This window comes from Varanus komodoensis, unplaced genomic scaffold (genome assembly GCF_004798865.1).
Source record: "Varanus komodoensis strain SLA01 unplaced genomic scaffold, ASM479886v1 scaffold14_1, whole genome shotgun sequence".
Lineage (NCBI taxonomy): Eukaryota > Metazoa > Chordata > Lepidosauria > Squamata > Varanidae > Varanus > Varanus komodoensis.
The window spans coordinates 20245765-20267245 of NW_025335438.1; the positions used below are offsets into that span (position 1 = coordinate 20245765).

Sequence of the window (21481 nt, forward strand, 5' to 3'; positions counted from 1 at the left end):
GAAATGTAGAGCACTGTTAAGGAAAAACTTTCAGATTTCAGAAGGGAAATGACAGTTTGAGAACATGGGAAATATGAAGGTACTGCAAATCCTATTTTGTAATCTGAAAATGTCCAGACTTGTAAAATATCATCCAATTAAAGGACAGGAATTTTAAAGAGACTATTAAGTCAGGCTCACTATTTATTTGATACTGATTAATATTTGATTACTTAATATTTTGTCATCCATGCAGAATTATATCAGGAGCCTCTCAATTGATAGTTCACTGGTAGAGCGTATGTTTTACGTGCAACACTCCCAGCCTCAATCTCTGGTATTTTACAAGGTATGGTTCAGAAAAATGGTGCTGTGAGTCAGGGTAAAAAAATACTGAGATGGACCATGGTGTAAGCATAAGGCTGCCTTCAACCTTTGTTACTGTACTTTGTCCGCCAGTGTTATTTACGATACACAAGTGGATAGTTACATGAATCTGGTAAAGTGAATTAGATACAGCCATCACAACTCATTTAAGACCCCTGATATTGACTCTTAGTACTGAATACAGTGCTCTATCCATACTGAACATTTCCAAAATGCTTCAAGGAACAGTTCACTTCCAGCTAGAGAGCAGAATTATTCTAACCTTCAGGACCCCTTAAATTAGCACAGTCAACCTTGCAACTTTCCTTATTTTGATGCTTACTTTAAGCAGTAATTTGCCAGTTTCAGTTACTCACCTAATATTTGGCTGGTCAGAATTTAACAATGGTGATGTATTTTGGGAAAGGTTATCTTCCTGAAGATGACATCTTAAATCTTTAGCAATCAAATAGTACACTCTTTGAACAACCACTTGAACCTGGATTGCTCTCCCTTCAGCTGTTCCTTGTGCCTCCACAATGTCAAGAAGCGACTCACTTAAGGAAGACACTGCGAAGGGGGATAATTTGGACTCCTGGTTGGTATGAGTGTAAACTGTCTTGGAAGTCTTCATATCGGGACAGGAAGTCTGATAAAAATAAAGCCATAAACCATATCATTGTACAGAAATGCATACAATAGTTTACAGGTTGACACAAGCACTTTCAATTGAGTGCATTTGTTACATAATCAGTATAAAATTGTTGAGCAACAACCAATATTTTGGCCATCATGTACTGTACTAGTTGCAGGTTTGAATTTCAAGGCAATCCTATGTAAAATACATTGCATCAGTATAGCCTTGATGAAACCAAGGTATGTTTGATCAATGAATCAAAGTCAGGATCTATACTTGGTAAGTGCCAAAGATGTATGGCTTTATTATTTTTAACTCAAGTTTCTATTACTACTTGAAAACAATAGGTGCATTAATATTCTTAACTGCAAAGAACCATCCAGAGGATATCACATAAAGGATATCATCAATCACTTTCATCAACTATGCATATTTTACAATAATCCTTTATGTTTCATAAAAAGGGTATAGAGGGTTCCAAGATGAGGTAGAGAAATTAAATGCACGCATATTAGGACTAACTTTATTCAATGTAAGAAACATGGAGTTTACTCCAAGCTCTTATGAACATTCTGTAGAAAGGAAATACACAGAGAAACAAACCACAAAGTAAGTTGTAGACAGGAAGGATGGAAACACCATAGAGCTACTATTTCTAGCTGCAGCTCTGTATTTTTTCAAAATGTGTTCTTTTAGAACAGTTGGTAATTTTATGCAGCTGAGCTGCAGACAAGATGAACAGTAAACTTCTCAACAGAAGGTAGTGATGCTATCCAGCACAGTAATATGGCTACTGCAAATTCACACAGAAACTAAGTATTTGAACATATATAAAACAAAAATCTTGCTTGTAAAATGCCATGCTGAGCATTCGCTATCAAATATTCAAAATTGTACAACATAAAGGAAGACTACTGAGAGCATATGAGCATCCTTGTATGCATTGTTTCAAAATATCCATTTAATAATTTGCTCTGAAGTGTTAAACCATAAAATAAACTTTACCTGATTAATTGCAGACACTTGAGGGGAACTGTCCTTTATGGCAGATAAATGGAATATCCAGGCCAAAGATATGCTTCTTTTAGTAAATAATGGTTCTTGAAAATCTGGTCTCTCTTTCTCTGTTGGTTCTTTAGCAACAACCTTCTGACTGAAATAAGTATTCAGGATAACTGGATTTTTTTCATTCAGGAGGAAAAGTTTTTGCCTGAAAAACAGAAGTATGATTATCCCATCCACTTCCTTCTAAAATGTTAAAAGAGTTAAACCTGTTTAAGATTATATGCTGGTTGCTTTCTTGAATTTTCTTTTTAACATAGAAACATTTAAATTTTTACATATTTTACTATACTGTTTGAAGGTGGGGAAATATTAATATTAATCCATACTAAGCTATATAGATGTCATGAAGACAGCACAGCATAGTACTCAGACCTTCCACTTTGGGCACAATGTGGCCTTTAGTGGTGGGAGATAGGCCTGCCTGCTTTACAAGACAGTAATCAGTGCAAATGCTATAGTGCAAAAACTTTTTGTGGGGGGCGGTGGGAGAGAAATTACCAAGTTAAGTTGCAGCATAAACTCCAAGAAACCAACAGGTGATGTGAATTTTCCCCTTTCCTTTTAGTAGCAAAGTAGTTTTAAGAAGTCTAACTGTGCGTTACTTGCTTTGCACAAAAGAGATGCTCTGAAGCAAGCTATGGAAAGTAGACATTCTGTGTCTACTAGATGAAAAGACTGGGCGGGGGGTGGAATCAAATGCATGACAATCTCACTACTATGTTAGGAGCTACAGTATTTGGCAAGCATCTGCACCATAGATGGCATCTATATGAAAGTGTCTCAGTTGCAATCTCTATCAGTATGGCACTCCCTTTGTGATTTTTTAAAAATATGTGTTTCCCCTAAAAATTGATTTACCAAGTTCTGGTTTATTTATTTAAACAATTGGTTGGTTGCCTGTGAGAGAGGAGCTCTCAAATGCCCTTACTCACATAATTTAAAAAAATGTGGTAAGAAATACAGTTAAAAAGCGTGCAACAATAAAACTCACATAATAAAAACTAATATGCCAATAAAAGCAGTAACAACAACAACAGTCTAAAAAATTCAAATGCTAGCATGAAAACGAAACCTACCAGATAAAACTGTAGTTACAGCCCAGTCCAATAAAACAATCAATGTAAGCCCAGGATAAACACCTGCAACCATGGACTTGACATATCCTTGATGGCAAGTTATACTTAAGCATGGAGCTATTGCAGGAAAGGTTTGGTCAGTCACCAAAGTGGCCACAGTTGGATGACTGGGAAGAGCATCTGCTGCTAATCTTAAACTGCAGGCAGGCTGATACAGATGAAGGGTTCGAGGCTTTCAAGGTCAAAACCACGACTTGAACTTGGGTTTAGAAATGCATCAGTAACCAGTGCTACTGGCACCATATATGCATAATACATCATCACCCTGCTTCCACCAAAAGAAGAAGTTCTCAGAATATCTAGGAAGGCAGTCCCATGTACACTGCGTTACAGTAGTGCAACCTGGATGTCATTAGGTTATAAGAAAGCCCATTATTTGTAGTTCTGACTTATTACAAGCTACTAAGCATTCTACATTGCAACTATATCATTTTGGTTGCAGATATGAAGTGGAGAAAGTGAAGAGGAACTAAAGAGCCTCCTGATGCGGGTGAAGGAGGAGAACACAAAAGTTGGCTTGAAACTCAACATTAAGAAAACTAAGATCATGGCATCCGGTCCTATCACTTCCTGGCAATTAGATGGAGAAGAAATGGAGGTAGTGACAGATTTTATTTTCCTGGGCTCCAAGATCACTGCAGATGGGGACTGCAGCCCAGAAATTAAAAGACGCTTGCTCCTGGGGAGGAAAGCTATGGCAAAGCTAGACAGCATACTAAAAAGCAGAGACATCACCCTGCCAACAAAAGTGTGTATAGTCAAGGCTATGGTTTTCCCAGTTGCAATGTATGGCTGTGAAAGTTGGACCATAAGGAAGGCTGAGTGCCGAAGAATTGAAGCCTGTGAATTGTGCTGCTGGAGAAGACTCTTGCAAGTCCCTTGGACTGTAAGGAGATCAAACCGGTCAGTCCTAGAGGAGATCAACCCTGACTGCTCTTTAGAAGGCCAGATACTGGAAATGAAACTCAAATACTTTGGCCACCTAATGAGAAGGAAGGACTCACTGGAGAAGAGCCTAATGCTGGGAACAATTGAAGGCAAAAGAAGAAGGGGACGGCAGAGAATGAGGTGGCTAGATGGAGTCACTGAAGCAGTCGGCCTGAGCTTAAGTGGACTCCGGGGGATGGTGGAGGACAGGAAGGCCTGAAGGAATGTTGTCCATGGGGTTGTGATGGGTCGGACACGACTTTGGGACTGACAACAACAACAACAATGCAAGATATGGCAGCATAGTCACTAGCTTGTGGCAATACTCAAGTACTTATACAATGCAGAAAACTCCAAGAATTTTTTTTTCTTTGCTAAATTTCATAAAGTGTCAGCTTACTAACCATCAGTAATAGGCAATTGGAACTAATCTATATGGAATCATTCCATCTGCTTCCTATTTCCATAACATTACTACCTGTTTTATTTATAAGCTTTCCAATAAATTTGTGATGCTGCCTGGAAGCAAGCAACTGAAATGTCCTCCAATCAAGCCAAATCTACATGCTTCCTTCCCTCCTTAGCTGATTAGGCACTCTGCTTTAGAAAGCATGTATCAGGCAGCTAATTATAATTGATTTGTATTTATTTTTCATGAATAATAATTTTGTATGCTCAAAATGTGGTTTGTGAAACCAACTGACCAAATAAAATACATTTTTAAAAGATACATTATGTAAAGGAAATATATAACCTTGTAAACCTTTCCAAATAAAGACACTCCTGTCAGTACAATTGTAAATGGTTTGCCTTGAGAAACAATTGCTAAATCAAAAGGCACATGATGGGGAAAGATGTAGGAAATATTATCATGTATTTAGCAAGCAATGTAGCAGTAAAGTAAGGTTGCTTACCTGTAACCAAGGTTCTTCGAGTGGACATCTCTGTATCACCCCAACCTCCCTTTCCTTGTGGTGTATAAATGTGGGATTCTCACCAAAATGCTTAGCTAAGGAATCTCTTAGAGCCCATGTGTGTGATGTACAGAGATCACAAAGAACAACAAAAACACATTGAGGCATTGTTTAGTTGTATTTAAACCTTGCTATTGCACTTTCTTGATCCAGCTTTCCAGGGTTTTTAATTAGTTCCTCCTATTCAGTACCAAAGTATGTGTAAAGTGCATATTTAAAGCTTGCTATTAAAGAAGCTGCATGACAATGCTAATTAGACAATGATGGGAACATCACTCCAGGTTTGTCATAACAAGGTCTACTTTCTTTTTAGGCTCTGCCAAAAATTTAATTCATGGAATCTAAAGGTTGCTTGTGGACATGGGTCATAATTTTCCTTACACTTTTATGGGAAATTATGGCAGCTGTTCATTTTTCTTGAGTAGGGTCTCTTTCATTCTGCATGAGTAAAATAATCCTAAGCTTAACAGAAATAGACAAGTGACATGAAGGAACCTGTTATAAAATATTGCAATGTATTCTCAGTCTTTAACAGTAATGTTCCTGATCAGAATTCCACACAAATTGCAGAGGAAGCCTTATATAGACACTTGGGGTTCCCAAAAACTATCTGCATGCTTCTCCCTCCCACATGAAACCTTACCTCTGCTATGCTACAATATGCATGCAAGAGGTTACCTGCCAGTTAGCATAAACACTTTGCTGCTGAGTAGCTGGGAAAGAGGATGTAGGGTAGTAGTTGTTGTTTGTAATGCATATCTCCTGACCCTAATGCATTAGGGGTACCCTGGTTAAACAAACCCAATACTTCCTCTTCCCCAGGGCAGGAAGAAATAGCTGTCCAGATGGGAAACACAAGAAATTCACGATTTTAAGCACATTGCTATAATCAGGCAGAAATATCCACCTCCATACATTCCAAACAGAAGGCACCTGTAAAGATAATAGTTTCTGTCTATGTCATTCAGTGTGAACCCAGTATTCATATGCTACACAATGAGAAAAGAGACTCTAGCAGTACTTATTTCAGTATCTTTAACATTCTACTGCTTCCGGGAGCTCATAGGAATTAGGAGCTGACTTGCCTTCTAGTTCTTAACAGTATACTCTTCAGAATTTAGGGTAATATAACAATCACCACCTTATTTTGAATGGTCCTCTTTCAGTTCAAACCTGATCAGCACAACACAATCCAAACTCACTATTAAAGGGAAAGATAAGCAATTCAATTTTTAATAGTCAGAAATAATCAGTGCAACTGTTTTCTGTTCTCATAATTTAGTTGGGCCTTTCCAGGATCTTTCATTAAGAGACCAGAAAGCAACTTAAAATTCCATGGTAATTCTAATCAAATGGCTGGTTCACTTGTTTGTCTGTCACTTGATTGTCCAAGTGCTCGATGAACCACTATACTATTTATCCTTTATTCCTTACATTTTTAATCATTCAGTAACAAAGGTTTTCTGGGTGGATTACAACTTGCTAATACAATACATATATAGTGTAAAACTAACATGACAACTACAATCTCAGTATAATAATTTTGAATTCACATTTCCAAAATCATGTATTTTCTGACATAATTTCCAAGCACTGAAAAAGTTTGAACCCATGAATACAACTACATATTTTAATTTATTGTGATACTCATAATGCTTTTAGCAGTGGCATAATGACAATGATTCCAAGACTAAAAAAGCTGTTAACTCGACTGAAACAACACAGGTTAAGGATGACCTGATGATATGTCAAAGTGGCAATATGGCAGGTTTGCTATGCCAGGGACATGCATGCAAAATCCAGTGGTGGACCAGATAGCCCTTTCTCCACCCAGCCTCCAATTGGCCATGAGATTTCAGGGAGCATAGCCCACCCTGATGCTGAGGTAGGACCCCACCCCCTACTGGTAACATGGGTGGGAGATCCTCACATTATCTGATTTCTGAAGGTGTTGTGGGCCACTGGGGACCACACTCCTCTACCCCATGTCTTTTCCCTCTGGGAAGAGGACATAGGGCATGTTATAGGGCATGTGAGCCACCCAGAGATACTTAAGGATAAGGGGTGCAGCATACATTCCAATAAATGAGTAAATGATATACTCAGCCTGGAGTGACCCACTAAGCTAGACCATACTGATACCATCTTGCATAGGTCCAAGAAACAGAACCTCTGTTCTGGAAGCAGCTTCAAGTCTCTGTTTAAATGAAAGGTCATGACACCTAACACTGGCATTGCAATACAGTTGATTTGGCTGAGGTCATCTATAGAACACGTGTTGCCACTTAGCCAATCTATTCAGTCATAAACTGAAATTGTTCAGGTGTCTGAACAATAGGAATCTTCCAGCATCCATCTCAGAGCTAGAGGCACACCATTAGTTGACACTCATCAGACAAAATGAAGAGATTCTCAAAAATTGGGAACCCCACATTAAAGGATCTCCTCCCACATGAAATTGCCAGAGTATTTAGATCTTCATCTGAGATCTTTCTCGTAATCCACTCCATCAGAAGAAGTAAGGTCGATGGTGACCAGAAACAGGGCGTTGTCAGATGTAGTGCCTTGTTTCTAGAATTTCCTGTATTCCAGAAAGCTCACACAGCATCAACTTTGTTTTCTTTTCAGTACCTTTCACCTTTCTTTTCAAAAGGTGAAAACCCATTAATTTGCCTGTGCCTTTTAGTTCTGCCCCTTTAAGAAGTTTTTATTTTGTATTGGAATATTTGTGTTCTGCTCAAGAGATTAACTTTAGAATTACATGCAGAGAAACAAGAGGTGTAGATTAAGTTCACTAACACAAATATTAATGAAATGTAAATCTGAAAATTATAAATGATTTCATTTTGACCAATTTACCAGGGAACCAGTGTTGTTCCGCTGCTGGCAGAGAGCACTGCAGCATACTTTATATTTTCAAGTTAGCACATGCACAGTTTCCCTAAATTAAGTGCAAACAGAGGCCAGTATAGAACAGGAACATATTTTCCCTCATTATCTTTACAATTACACTTATTGTTCTCCACTATGGCACTAATCCAGTGTTCTCTAGAGCAGAAAAAACCCTGGGTTCAGCTAAAGCACTTAAGCTACATTTGGGAAACAACTGCTTGTAGTTGTCTACCAACAGGTGGTATTAACTCTTATCAGAAGTGCTTATGTGAACAATGGCTGCAGCAGTTATTAGCAGAAATCAGAGACCTTCATTTCAAGGTTGGGCTTTAGGAAAGGTTTAGTTCCACTCAAAATAAAATTGAGCTTCTCTATTCTTTCTTATGATAGTTCAGTCTATACTCTGAGTAGGCTTATGTAAGCATAAGAGTTTGGAGAGATGTTTCACTAAGCACAGCTTTTCCATCACAATGCCTCATGTTTTCTTCGGCCATTTCTCATTCTTCTAATACCCATCATTCCCTTAGGACCAGGTTTCCAACCCATTGCGTTCTCTGCCCTGTTTCCTTTGCACAGACTCCCTGAATGCACAGTAGATCTAGCTCTTTTCCTGTCAATATGCAGTCTTTCTTGGTACTAGAACTTGTGCATGGTTTCTTCTTTAGCTTCTTTTTGTGTCCAATCTCTATCCCTTTTCATTCCCTTAGCTGTATTTCCATTCACCAGGCTGATGTTCTGCCTATTGCTTATTTTGCCCTCTTCTCTCAGCCACTCTGAAAGTTGTCTGTTCCTTAACTTTGTTAGCTATTGGGAATTGTGCAATGAGGCCTACTTCTTCTTCCTTCCAGCCTTAGTGTCTACTTTGAAACTCAGGGCTTTTATGCAATAAGGAAACAAACATCCAATGCTTCATTTACCAAAGGACTGGCCGTGCCTTCCCCTGTGACTGCAAAGGGACCAGGCTTGGTTCCTAAAATGGAAAGGTGAAAGAGCCAGCCTAGCCCTGAGAATGGGAATGGCTCTCCTCCCTTTGAAAAGCCTGCTTCAGCAATGTGTATCACATGAACAGGTTGGAGGACGAAAGAATGAATACCGAAAGGAAAGAGCCAAAGGGAACAGATCCCCTTATTAAGAATTACTGGCAACACTAGATGAACAACTTCTTCAAAAGATATAGTATTACAAGTCACTGCTACATATGTATGGCTGAACAATTCAAATGAGTATTGCAGCCAAGAAATTAGAAGACTAAGTCTTGGAAGGGCAGCCATGAAGGAACTGGCAAAGTTTGTCAAAAGCAAAGACTTTTCACAGGAGACCAAGGTAAAGATCATCCACACTACTGTATTCTTGATCACTATGTATGGGTATGAAAACTAGACAATGAAGAAATCTGACAGGAAGAAAATCGATGAATTTGAAACTTGGTGTCGGAGGAGAGCTTTGTGAATACCCCAGACTGACAGAACAAGTAACAAGTGGGTCCTAGATCAAACTGAGCCAGAACTTTCACTGGAGGAAAATGATGACACTGAAGCTATCAAACTTCAGACACAATGAGAAGGAAAGTGGGGAGAGAGACTTTGGTTATGGGGCAGCATACAAATGCAGTCAATCAATTGATCAAGGCAGGGAGGTAGGCTAACTAGAAAAGCCCATCATACTAGGAAAAGTCAAAGGCAGAAAAGGAGGAGGAAGAATAAATAAGAGATGTGTTGACATAAAGGAAGCCACAGCCTTGAGTTTCCAAGAGCTGAGTGGGCTTGCAAAGGACAGAATAGTTTGGAGAGCATACATTCATGGGAACACCATAATTCAGAGATAACTTGATGGCATATACCAGGGTGGCCAAACCAAGGCTCACCAGCAGCATGCAGCTCTGAGTTTATTTTGTGGCTTGTAGCTTGCTGCCTGACCACGGGCACTCTCTTGCAGCTCTCAAACATCTGACATTTACCATATTGAGGAAGTTTGGCTGCCCCTGGCATACAGCAATAGCCACCAGCCTCCCACCTCTGCAGCACACATATTTGATATTCTTCTCTTCTCCATTTGTTTCCTTGTAATTCCTGTTCTCCTGTCAAGCTCCAAGCCAAGAAAAAGGAGTCAGGAAAGTTGTGCAAATGAAGAATATCACTCAGCCTTGTCTTACCATCCATGCCAGCCTAGAAGGATAGAGGCACTATATTTATTGTTTATTTTATTTATTTAGGAAACTTCTATGCCACCCCATTCGCCGAAGCCTCGGGGCAGCTCACAACAATAAAGGGGATGAAACAGATCTTTTGCTCAACAGTTCTCAGCTCAGCCTGGGCTGAGGCCATTGCTGAACTAATTCCTTTCAAACTATATGATCAGTGTTTTGCAGCAATAAATTACATATTTGGAACAATTTAATTCCATTTAGGAAAGAACCCAAATGGAGTTAGATGAAAAGGTGTATCCACTTGCTCTGCCCCCTGTGCCATATCTAGAGTATATCAGAACCTAATGGTCTAATGACAGTACGCATGTGGGCTATTGTAGATTTATTTATTTATTTATTTTTCAATTTATATCCTGCCTTTTTCCTACAAAGGGCTCAAGGCAGCTTACATCTCCTCCTCCATCTTATCCCCACAACAACAACCCTGTGAGGTAGGTTGGGCTGAGAGTCTGTGACTGGCCCGAAGTCACCCAGTTGGCTCCATGGCTGAGCGGGGACTCAAACCCAGATCATCTGAGTCCCAGTCCCATGCTCTTAACTACTATACCACACTGACTCTCTAAATAGATGCTTATTTAGTTTTAATCTTAAGCACACTAGTCGTTTTTGTATATTAAAACCCTCTGTGTAACTACCATCAAGAAAACCATTTCCTAGACATCCCCTCCCCATCCAGCACAGCAGGAAGGACTGCTAGCAAACTGTTGAGATTTCACTACTATATATAAAATTGGTAAACTGAAGCATACATTTCTGTCCTTTATGACTTTCTAATTCCTCTAACTCAATAAACAATGAACTGTAAGCAGAGAAAACCAAGCAGTTGTAATTTACTTGGAGATCTGAAGTAAGATATTGTCAGGTGGACAGATTCAGGAAGATAAACAATTATTCTACAAAATTCCACAAAACTAGTAAGGGCAAAAACTAAGGCTGAAATTTGTCCTTATTTAACCCCATTAGACTGGATAAACACAGTCTTTGTTTTAGTCGAATAATAACTACTGCTTAGTGCAGGGGAAAGATGAAATTATCAATGTACTTTCGCTTTAGTATTGTATAGTTTGGAAATACTTCAAATGCATTTCATTTTAGACTATTTTCATAACATTAACAACAAAAACATCTTACTTTGTGCCAAGTTCCTGTACAAAGAACACTTTACAACCAAATGAAATCATTTAAGATTCATGAGGTGCTCATAATGAACATACCAGAAAGCTGAAAAGTCCCTTCAGTATTGCAGGTCCATGAAAAATAATCAGTGTACATATACTTCAAATTACTGTGTGCCCCATACAGAAATTGAATCCTCCTAAAGTATGCCCTAAGATTTAAGATTTGATGATGGACAGAAAATGATGATGAAGGTAAAAGCTGAGAACGGTCAATCATTTATTCAAAAATAATTAGCAAATTCTAGCTGGAGAAGAAATATGACAAACATATCATCTTCATTATATACTTTTACACTTTTCAAGAATGTGAAAAAGAAGGCTTATATGTTTTTTATACTTCAAAACCCAATTAAGCAAATGTCACTATCCAGCTGTATTTACTGAGAATAAATGAATATCAAAAGCTTAACAGTTTACATTGAAGATATGCAGCCAAAAAACACATAAAGGATATGTCATGTTACATTGCTGAAGAGCAGTTTCCTATCTTCTCAAAAAAAAGGAAGGAAGGAAGGAAGGAAGGAAGGAAGGAAGGAAGGAAGGAAGGAAGGAAACCAGCCTGAAGGAACCAGACTAAAGTATGCTAGCACAGTTCCACCTTAACCCCCACCTCCAGGAATCAGACAAAAGAAGATTCTCTAACGGAATGTCAGTCTCTTCCTTATATATTTATATACTAATCATTACATACAATATTTCTTTAAGAACAAAATTATCTGTTTGTCTGCTCACAGCAGCCCAAAATGATTATGAATCTGACAGGCTCTGGGCAGAGATGAGAGAGCCAGTGGAGAGCATATCAGTATCTGGCTCCTGCTGGACACCAGCCAGAGGAACAGTATTACAGCCTTGGCAGAGACGGTTGTCTCCCTTGGCCTTAGGGGCTAATGGTGATATATACTAATAGCTGCTGACGTATTGGAAAAAACAAGTAGGGTAGGACAAAAAAACTAAACAAGATGGATTACAGAAAAAACTCTTAGCACGGTCTTACTTTACTTTAGTATTCATGTCACACTGAACCCTCATCTATCTCTCTCTCTCTCTCTCTCTCTCTCTCTCTCTCTCTCTCTCTCTCTCTCATATTCTTATTTGAACTCATGGCTTACATGAATTTCATGAATTGTTGACCAGGCAACAAACATGGTCAATTAAAGGCACTGCCTCTTAAAGATATTACAATTAATACAAGGAATCACATAATCCAGTTGGTTAAAAAAAGAAATGCTTGTTGCAAATGGTCAGTCAACCAACCAGATTTTATTATTATAGCACCATTTCATGTTAAAATCTAGCATGAGCGGAAAAACAGTCACAGTTTTGTAAGGTGAGCAAACCAATTCCCAATGTCAATTCCTCCACCTATCAAAGCCCCACTAATTATATTTCATGCCATTCTCAGGAGTGACCTTTTTGGCCAGGTGGACAAAACTGCAAAAATGAAGTGATGGTGAAAATACCCCATTTTGTAAGTGGAACTCTGTTTATGCTTCTTGAGAGTCAAACCTACTAGTATTCCCTCATGACTGATGGAAGTCCAATAACTACAGAACAGTCAATACCAGGAATAGAGAAGAGATTAACCATTCTGTCATGCAAAAATGTGAGTGGGGAGAATCACTGGTGGAATTATTTGATTTGTAGCCTTGCCTTCCTATCCAAAAATGTCACTAAAGGCAGATGAACAATTACACCATCTCAATTAAAGCAATACATGCATTAAAATAGAATAGGATAATAGCACAACAATTATAAGGGAGAATAAGTAAAGAATTTAAAATACTCTCCAGTTGAACAGAGCTACTTACACGTCAAAAGGCCTTTGAAGGACAGCAAGGAAGGAAAAAACTAGCTCCGCAGTTTTTTCTTGGGTTATCCCCAAACTTGCTTATAAAAAGCAATGGTTTCTAAATAGGGGCCAGAACTGGGGTTATACAGGAGAAAATGGTTGCATAGGTCTTTATAGGTCATAACCAGCACTCTGAATTCTGTTCAGAAACAGACCAGTAGCCAGTGAAACTGTTGAAGCAAGGAACTAATATACTCCCAGTCCTTGTCAATTACGGCCACAGAATTCCAGACTATTTGGAATTTCTGAATAGTTTAGGAGCAGCTTCAAGTAGAGGGTCCAAATGGGATATAACTAAGGCATGTGTGACTCTGGCTAAATCAGTCATTTCCAGGAAGAGACACACAGTAGCAGTGGCTGCAACTGTGCAAATACACTGCTTTCTGCCACTGAAACCTGGGCATCCAGGTTCAGAGCCGAATCCAAGAATACATCCAAACAGCAAATCTAAGCCTTCAGAAGAAGTATATTACTTAGGAAGGCCATAGGAAATCAACAAAGGGATTGTTCTGGCAGGGAGAAGTACTTTACAGATACTCATATACAGTTCATGTTTATAACAAAAATATAGAAGAAACTACTCTTCTGTTCAATATAAGTGAATTGTGGATTACAACTTCAATCACAATTAGAGGGATATTTCAGGGCAGATTAAAGGGAGCTCATATTTAAACTGTAGTATTTCCAACTACAAGATGTAATGATGGCCGTCAATTTGGATAGTTGTAAAAGGGGATTAAATAAATTCATCAATGGCTACTAGCCATTATGGTTATATCCAACATTAATTACCAGAGGCAGCATGCCAATGTACACTAGTTGCTATGAAACATGAGTGGGAAGATGGTAGTGCACCCTTATCTACTTGTGGAATTCCCATAGAGAGTTGTTTGGCCACTGTGCTAGACTAACTGGACCCTTGGTGAGATCCAGATGACTCTTGTGTTCTTAACTATTGATTATAATGCTGGTAATTAAATGTTTCTCTATAGAACAGTCAGCTTTGAAGTCAAACATATTTTTATTTTATATTTTAAGGATGCTCAAAAATTGTCTTGTGTTTGTTTTACTTAAGGGTTCATGCTAGATAACAGAATTAGGAAGCTAACAAAAAACCCTCATGTAAAGAAATTAGTATTGCTTTAAGAATTTAAAATACATAGTTCTATTGGTCTTGTTTTTTGCAGGAGTTAATTGCTGAATTCATTCATATAATCTACCCTATACTGTCACTACCCGTTTTGCTTCTGTAATAAAATTTAACTGACATGGATGCCCAAGCTTAGGCAGAGAAGGTCAATTTCTTCAGGCTATGAATATTCAAAAACACCAAGATCGGAGTCTACTGACTAGAGATCATAACCAGTTACAAGACAAATGCTCAATATTTTTAAAAATACTTGTATTCATACACAAGTGGAGTAAAAAAAGTTTCAGTACAGAAGTTTATAAATTATCTGTCCATATAGTTCCAATATTAAGAATATGGAATTTTTCAATGGTTCACTTTTATTAACATCATTGTCATCGTCATTGTCAACTGTAGCTTTTCTAAGCCAGAGACGGACAGAAAGAAGATATCCAGGTGTTTGGAACTTTAACTCCAGACATTCTTGATTAGTGATCCTGGTAGCAGGGGCTTCTCCAAGTTGAAATTCAAAACTTCTGGAGATCTACTTTCTATCTACTCCTAAGCTGTTAAATCTTTTTTGAAATCTTCTCAAAATCTACTATATCATATCTAACCAGAATTAGTAGCAATGGAAAGTGCCATTACTAATTCTAAGCCCCAGCTGTTTGTTCTATGTTCATTTTTGCAAAGTACTAGCAGACTCTTTCTGGCATAATTGGGCCACACCCTATTGCTTTACTGACATAGCCTAGATTCTATGCCACCCTCCTCCAACACGTTATCTGAGGTGTAGTAGCTCTCCTTAGACAGTTAGACTACTATGCTGCACCATATACAACCAAACAATTTTCCTTCTCTGTGTCTTGCCTGGCAGCCACTCCAAAATCACCAGGGTCAGACAGCTTCTCTTTTCCACCATAGGGTCTTATGCTCCTTGCAAATGGGAAAAAAGATATGAAAATCCTCACAACAGTGGGGGAAAAGGTTTCTGCTCTTGTGTTGAACCATACACTTCCTCTGGGATGGTTTTGGCTATGAATATTTTATAGCCTCTGTCTACTGCAGTCTAGTTAATTATGGGGGCAGAAAAGCAACTCAGGGTACAATCCTTGCTAGATGGCAAATGCTAGGAAGATTAGAACTTCTTTGTCTATCTAAACATGCATATGACTGTGTCCAAAAGCAGCTACGGGGTCAAAGCTGAGTTCTTGAAAATGAGATCTTTATATCTAAAGATGGAGGAGGGAGTCATAATCAAATACAAACAGCAAAAACTTAGATTGTGCACATTGTAAGAGGCCCTGTGCTTAATCTAGAGTAAAAAAACAAAAATGACATAACTGCAGCTATTTCTTTGAAATAATGTCTGCTGTGGACCTCAGATGATTTGACTACTGTATTAAAAAAGGATATATTGATACAAGAGTTCACCAAAGAATTTCAATCTATGATTTACAGACAAGAGAAAAGCTTTTGACTGTGTGGATCACAAGAAGCTACAGAAGGTTCTGAAAGAAATAGGTATGTCTCAGCACTTTATTTTCCTGATTGTCCACCTGTATCATGGAAAAGAAGGTACTGTAAGAACAGAATATGGAGAAACAGAATGGTTTCCTATAGGCAAATGTATTAGACAAAGGTATATTTAATTGTCCTATCTCTTCAATCTATATGCATAACATAACAAAAGGAAAACTGGATTAGAATCAGAGGAAATAGGAGTGAAAGTTGGCAGAAAATGTATCAATAAATTAAGATATGCAGATGATACCCTATTATTGGAAGAAAGCAGCAATGAATTGAAATGACTCCTGATGAAAGTGAAAGAAGAAAGTGCAAAAGGAATGGTACCTGTGGCCAAATAGATTAGCTAAGATGTTTCCAAATATGTCAAATGGATGTTGAAAATGTAAACATAAACTGGGTACTTTTTATCATATGTGGTGGACTTGCGATAATGTGAAAAAGTATTGGATTAAAATACATAAATGGCTTGAGGAAATGTTACAAAAACCTTTAGCTTTTAAACCTTAAGTTTTTTTATTAGGCAATATACTGGTGGACATTAGTAAACAAGAAATGTATTTGATTTTACATGTAATCACTGCAGTGAGGATTGCATTTGCTCAACACTGGAAAAGTGAAGAACTACCCACCGACGAACTGATTCTAAAAAAGATCCTGGACTGTGCAGAAATGGATAGATTGACTTTATCATTGAAGGAGAAGGAAGATACTGACTTCTATCAAACTTGGGACTCTTTTTATTATTGGCTAGAGAAATGGGACTTCGTACAGATTTAAATATGTTTTTAAGTTATCATAAATGGAAAAAGAAGGGTGTGGGGGTTGACCCAGTAAGCCCGACGTTTTTGATGATTGATGTTGTTTTTGGTTTTTCTTTGTTTTTTAGGATTGTAATTTCAAATAAAATTTATTTAAAAAAAGAAAGTACAAAATGACAATCATAACTATGGAACAATTATACAACTTTAATGTCAGCAATGAAGACACTGAACATATGAAGGTTTTTTCATACCTTAGCTCAGTCATAATACAAAGGGACACTACAGTCATGAAGTTGGAAGACTGAACGGCAGCCATGAAAAAAGGTCATCACGTGTAAGGAAGTTTCACTGGAGACCAAGGTAATGATCATCCCTACTACTGCATTCCTAATCACTATGTATGAGTGTGAAAGCTGGACAATGAAGAAAGGTGGCAGGAAGAAAATGGATATGTTTGAAACATGGGGGAGAACTTTGTAAATTACCTGGACTCACAGAAAGACAAGCATGTGCATCCTAGATCAAATCAAGTCAGTATTTTCCCTGCAAGCAAAAGTGACAAAATTGAAACTGTCCTACTTCAGGCACTTAATGAGAAGGAAAGACTTACTGGAAAAGATAATAATGCTAGGGAAGGTTCAAAGCAGAAATAGATGAAGACCAACTGAGATTTCATGAATAAATTTCATGAAGGAAGCCACAGCCTTGAGTTTACAAGAGCTGAGCAGGACTGTCAAGGCCAGTACATTCTGGAGGCTTTCATTCATAAGGTCAGAGAAGACTTGATGGCATGTAACAACAACATTACTTATTTATTTATAGCTTTTATATCCCACCTTTCACAATGTCTTATGGCAATAATGATGATGGACCTTTGCAATACTATTGAAATCCACTATAACCACAAATGTAATCAGTTCCTCAAATAGCAGATAAAAATCTTTTAAAAAAACTTACAAACTTTTCCGCTTTTATGAGCCTTTGTAGTTTTGCAGGTGATACAATATAGAAACCCATATGGGTACATGCTCCAGAAGAGATTCTATACATGTGTAAAATTAGGTTTCAGTGTTGTTAAGAATTTGCTCAACTACTGAATATGTCAAAATTGTTTTTGGTTCTGCCTGTGTAATCTTCAGAAATTACATAAAAGCAGTCTTAAATCAGCAGTCAAGCACCAGAACTCATACTGCTGTTTCAAATAAATGATGTATTGAAGCAGCATGCTTTTAATCACAGTATTGGTAATATAACTACCGGATATAAGTTACATTTGTAATCACATGGAAACAGTGTTTTTAAAATAATGATACTCAAAATACAAATTAAAACAGTGTAATATAAGTGAGAAGAAAGAGAGAGGAAGAGAGATCATGTTTCCTAGATTTTTAAAAATATCCAGCAAAATACACACATGCACACACATCCCAAGAGGAAAGGTCATCCTCATTCTGTTTCCCTCACTCCACCACAAGCCTTAGTAAAGTGAAATAATTTTGAAAAATGAGTCCAAGTACAAATTGTGCTATTGATGCTAATGGCAAAATATTCCCATATCCTTGTCAGTTTATAGTAATCAGTTTTAAAGGGAGAAATTGAAATCTCTTTAAAATTCCCTGGAATTATTTTACTCTAAAGTAACTGCCTAATATTCTGAAATGGTTACTTCAATAAAAGCAATAAAATCCACCAGAATATCTAAACCTATATCACTACAGAATTATCCTAAATCACAGCTATTTTTCTTGAAGATCAGCTATAGAGGCTTCAAGAGTCACTCTTTCAAGATAATATGGCATCAGATAATTATTTATGCCTATTTAAGATGCATAAGTAATATATGTGACTCACTGGACTACATTATATACTTCACTGGGGCCAAATGACAGTATTTACAGAGCTCTAAACACCTTCTTTGTAGCTCTGATCACTTAGCCACCTGTTAGTACATCACACAAAATGGATAAAGGATGCGGACAAAAGTAGAGAAAATTCTGCTTAGTCATTTCTAAAGAAAAGATGAAAAACCATTCACCCTTTTATAAACTTCTTTATTATACTTTGTATAAATCTGGGGGCAATTCTCTACTAGCCTCCTCTTTTAAATATCCATTTTGTCTGGACCTGCTCAAAACAGGAGTAGTGATTTGCAGACTGTTTACCTAGAAAAGCTAAACATAGACTGAATAAAGAGCCTGCTATATATATAAACAAACAAACAAACAAACAAACAAACTTGCTACACAGATTCCAGGAAGCACCCAATACTAGTTCTAGGTGACCCTCCATAAGTTTTGGCATTCTATCCCCATCCCCATCATCCTTCAGCATTGGTTATGTTGGCTAGGACTGGTAAGACAAAAGTGCTTAAGGGCCACAAGCTGCCCATAGCTGCCTGAAGCAAAGCCAAAGCCAAAGCCAAAGCAAACTGTTACAGTTTATTGGTTCATGCAGACCTAAATTCTCTGGTCACATACACTGTAAAATGCACATTCTCAGGACCTACCTAGCTGGAATGTCAATCATGTAGCAGGATGTTCAGAACTTAAATTGCAAGTGCATTTCCCATATTCTGAATGTGATCTTTGGTGCATGTGATAGGGATACTTTAACACTTTTCCCCTTGTTGCAGTCCTGAACTGGATCACAGCCCTCCAATCATTTGCATTAGGAATTAAACTTTCAGGTTATAAGTACCAGGGTGTCAATCTAGGTCATTATTGCATCAGAGAATCAAAAGTTAAAGCACCCTACTCCCCTTGCTAAGGTCTCAATCCAGATTGTAGGTCATACTGTAAGGACAGGTTGTTTACCTGTAAATGTGGTTCTTTGGCTGGTTACCCATGAATTCAAATTAGTTTTGTGCCTGTGAAAAACAGTAATTTAGAACATTCCAGAACTGAGTGGAGTTTTAAAGTGGGAACCCTGCCCACTTCCTCTGAGCACACTCTGGATATGGGTCCTGTGTGCTACTGAGTTCCAAGTGTGCCACAGCACAAGGGAAAATTGAGAAACAAACATAACAGCAAGGAGCAAGGTGGGTTAAGTGAGTTCACAAATGACCACTTGAAGAGCAACAGTGACAGGTAAACAACCTGGCATACTTTGTAGTCTCACTGACACACTGATCATGACAGGCATGGCAAGAAAAGTACCAGGGAAGGGAGCTATCATGCCAAGATTGTAGGAAGAACCACCCTGCCAAAGGCTGCATCCATATTCGTGACAAGTGAACACACCTTGCAGCACTGCATAGCTGGGAAAATGGAATATTCCCGAGATTATGCCTAGTTTGAGTGGCTGTGGACATGTAGTGAAATTGTAAGGCTTGTGAGCAAATAAGTGAGAAATATGATTGATATGAATCACTCAGCTCAGTTGTGGGTGTCCTTTCCTTGGGCCCACGTGGCATATGAACAACTAAAGATTGGAACAGTGCCATGCATGCGAAGTAGAACAAAAGAGTCCTCTGCATCTAGCAAGAGAAGCTTGGTCTCTGAAGACATTGGATATGGAACAAAACTTGACAATAAGAAGTTGGAGTCTGCTAGTATTACAGCCCTTTCTCTGGTCAAGGCTTCCTTGATTTCTTTCTCTGTCTTAAGACCACTGAGAATTATGGTCTGGAGGTCAATAGCATATTTTGGTGACTAAATTAATTTTGCAGCCAGGTATTCTCACACATAGTGCTTTTGTTCAGGAATCTGTGCATTTTAAATTATCAAGTCTGCAGGACTCATACTCCCTCTTGGACATAAGATCCAATTCAGTGGGTCTTTCTGAACTGTCCCTGCTTCCTTGTGGGTGAGTCATGTCATACCCTCCTGTGGGTGAACTCTGTGGGTGAACAAATGTTTAACTTGCCTGTGGGCAGATGCTTCATCACCAGGGCAGAGATGCTTCATCCTTGGGGCTCCTTGTGTTCTGAGAGCTGGATCGCCCCATATAGCTCTAGGTAGGTTGGCCAAACTGCTGGTGCCTTTTCTCAATGCAAGAGTAGTTATGACTTAACTCCTGGCCTGACCTAGCTTCCAGTGATTGGCAATGAATGCTAACTGCCCCCTCTGCCCCTGTGGAGTGGCTGCGTTTTATTCAGAGAGAAGCACAGGGCTAGGGTTGGGGTTAGGGATGATTGTTAGAGGGGACAACAGACAAACAGTAGGTGATTTGTGAAGGGATGGGGGTTAGAGGACTGAGTTCCTTTGTGTGTGCTGTAAATTTAAGTGATAACATGGACTCTCAAACTTGGGATTACTCTTATTTCTGAGCTTCAGTTTGTGAGCTTATCTTTAGTCCTAAAAGCCTCAGCCTACACTTAGTCCACACTGAAGCTAGTCTTCATTTTATCTTTACAAGCATCTCTTCACCTAGCTCAGCCTGCACAATGGCTTTTGATAGTGTTGAGATATGTAGTGCCTTCCCTTGTCTTTCGAAGCCTGGGTGACAAAGCATGAAATGCTCAAACTTATTGACAAAGTGAAACTTAATAAATCACCAAGGTCAGATGGTATCCTTCCAAGAATTATTAAAGAGCTTAAATATGAAATTTCTGGCCTCCTTACTAAAATATGTAACAAGTCCTAAGATCAGCCTCTGTACCAGAGGACTAGAGAGTGGACAATATAACACATTTTTTTAAAGAGAAGTTGGGGAATCCGAATCCATATTACAGGCTGGCTAGCTTAACATCTGCTCTGAGTAAAATGGCTGAAAACATTATTAAAGGTAGAATCGACAAGCACATAAAGAGGACATGACCTGCTGGAATAGGTTTGACATGGCTTCTGCAAAGGTATGTTCTATCTCACTAACCTATTAGAGTTCTTTGAAAGTGCAATCATTATGTGAAGAG

At 38.4% G+C, this 21481-nt stretch overlaps 1 protein-coding gene across 3 annotated transcripts in view; it reads right to left on the reverse strand.

Moving 5' to 3' along the window:
• SPIDR (scaffold protein involved in DNA repair) overlaps positions 1-21481 on the reverse strand; it is a 247227-nt gene that overhangs the window by 73127 nt on the left and 152619 nt on the right. For all 3 annotated transcript variants that reach the window (XM_044424170.1, XM_044424168.1, XM_044424169.1), the window contains exons 9-10: positions 1988-2192; positions 723-994 (exon numbers count right to left, since the gene is read on the reverse strand). In XM_044424170.1, coding sequence (XP_044280105.1) covers positions 723-994; positions 1988-2192 — 477 coding nt within the window. The remainder of the gene's footprint in view (positions 1-722; positions 995-1987; positions 2193-21481) is intronic.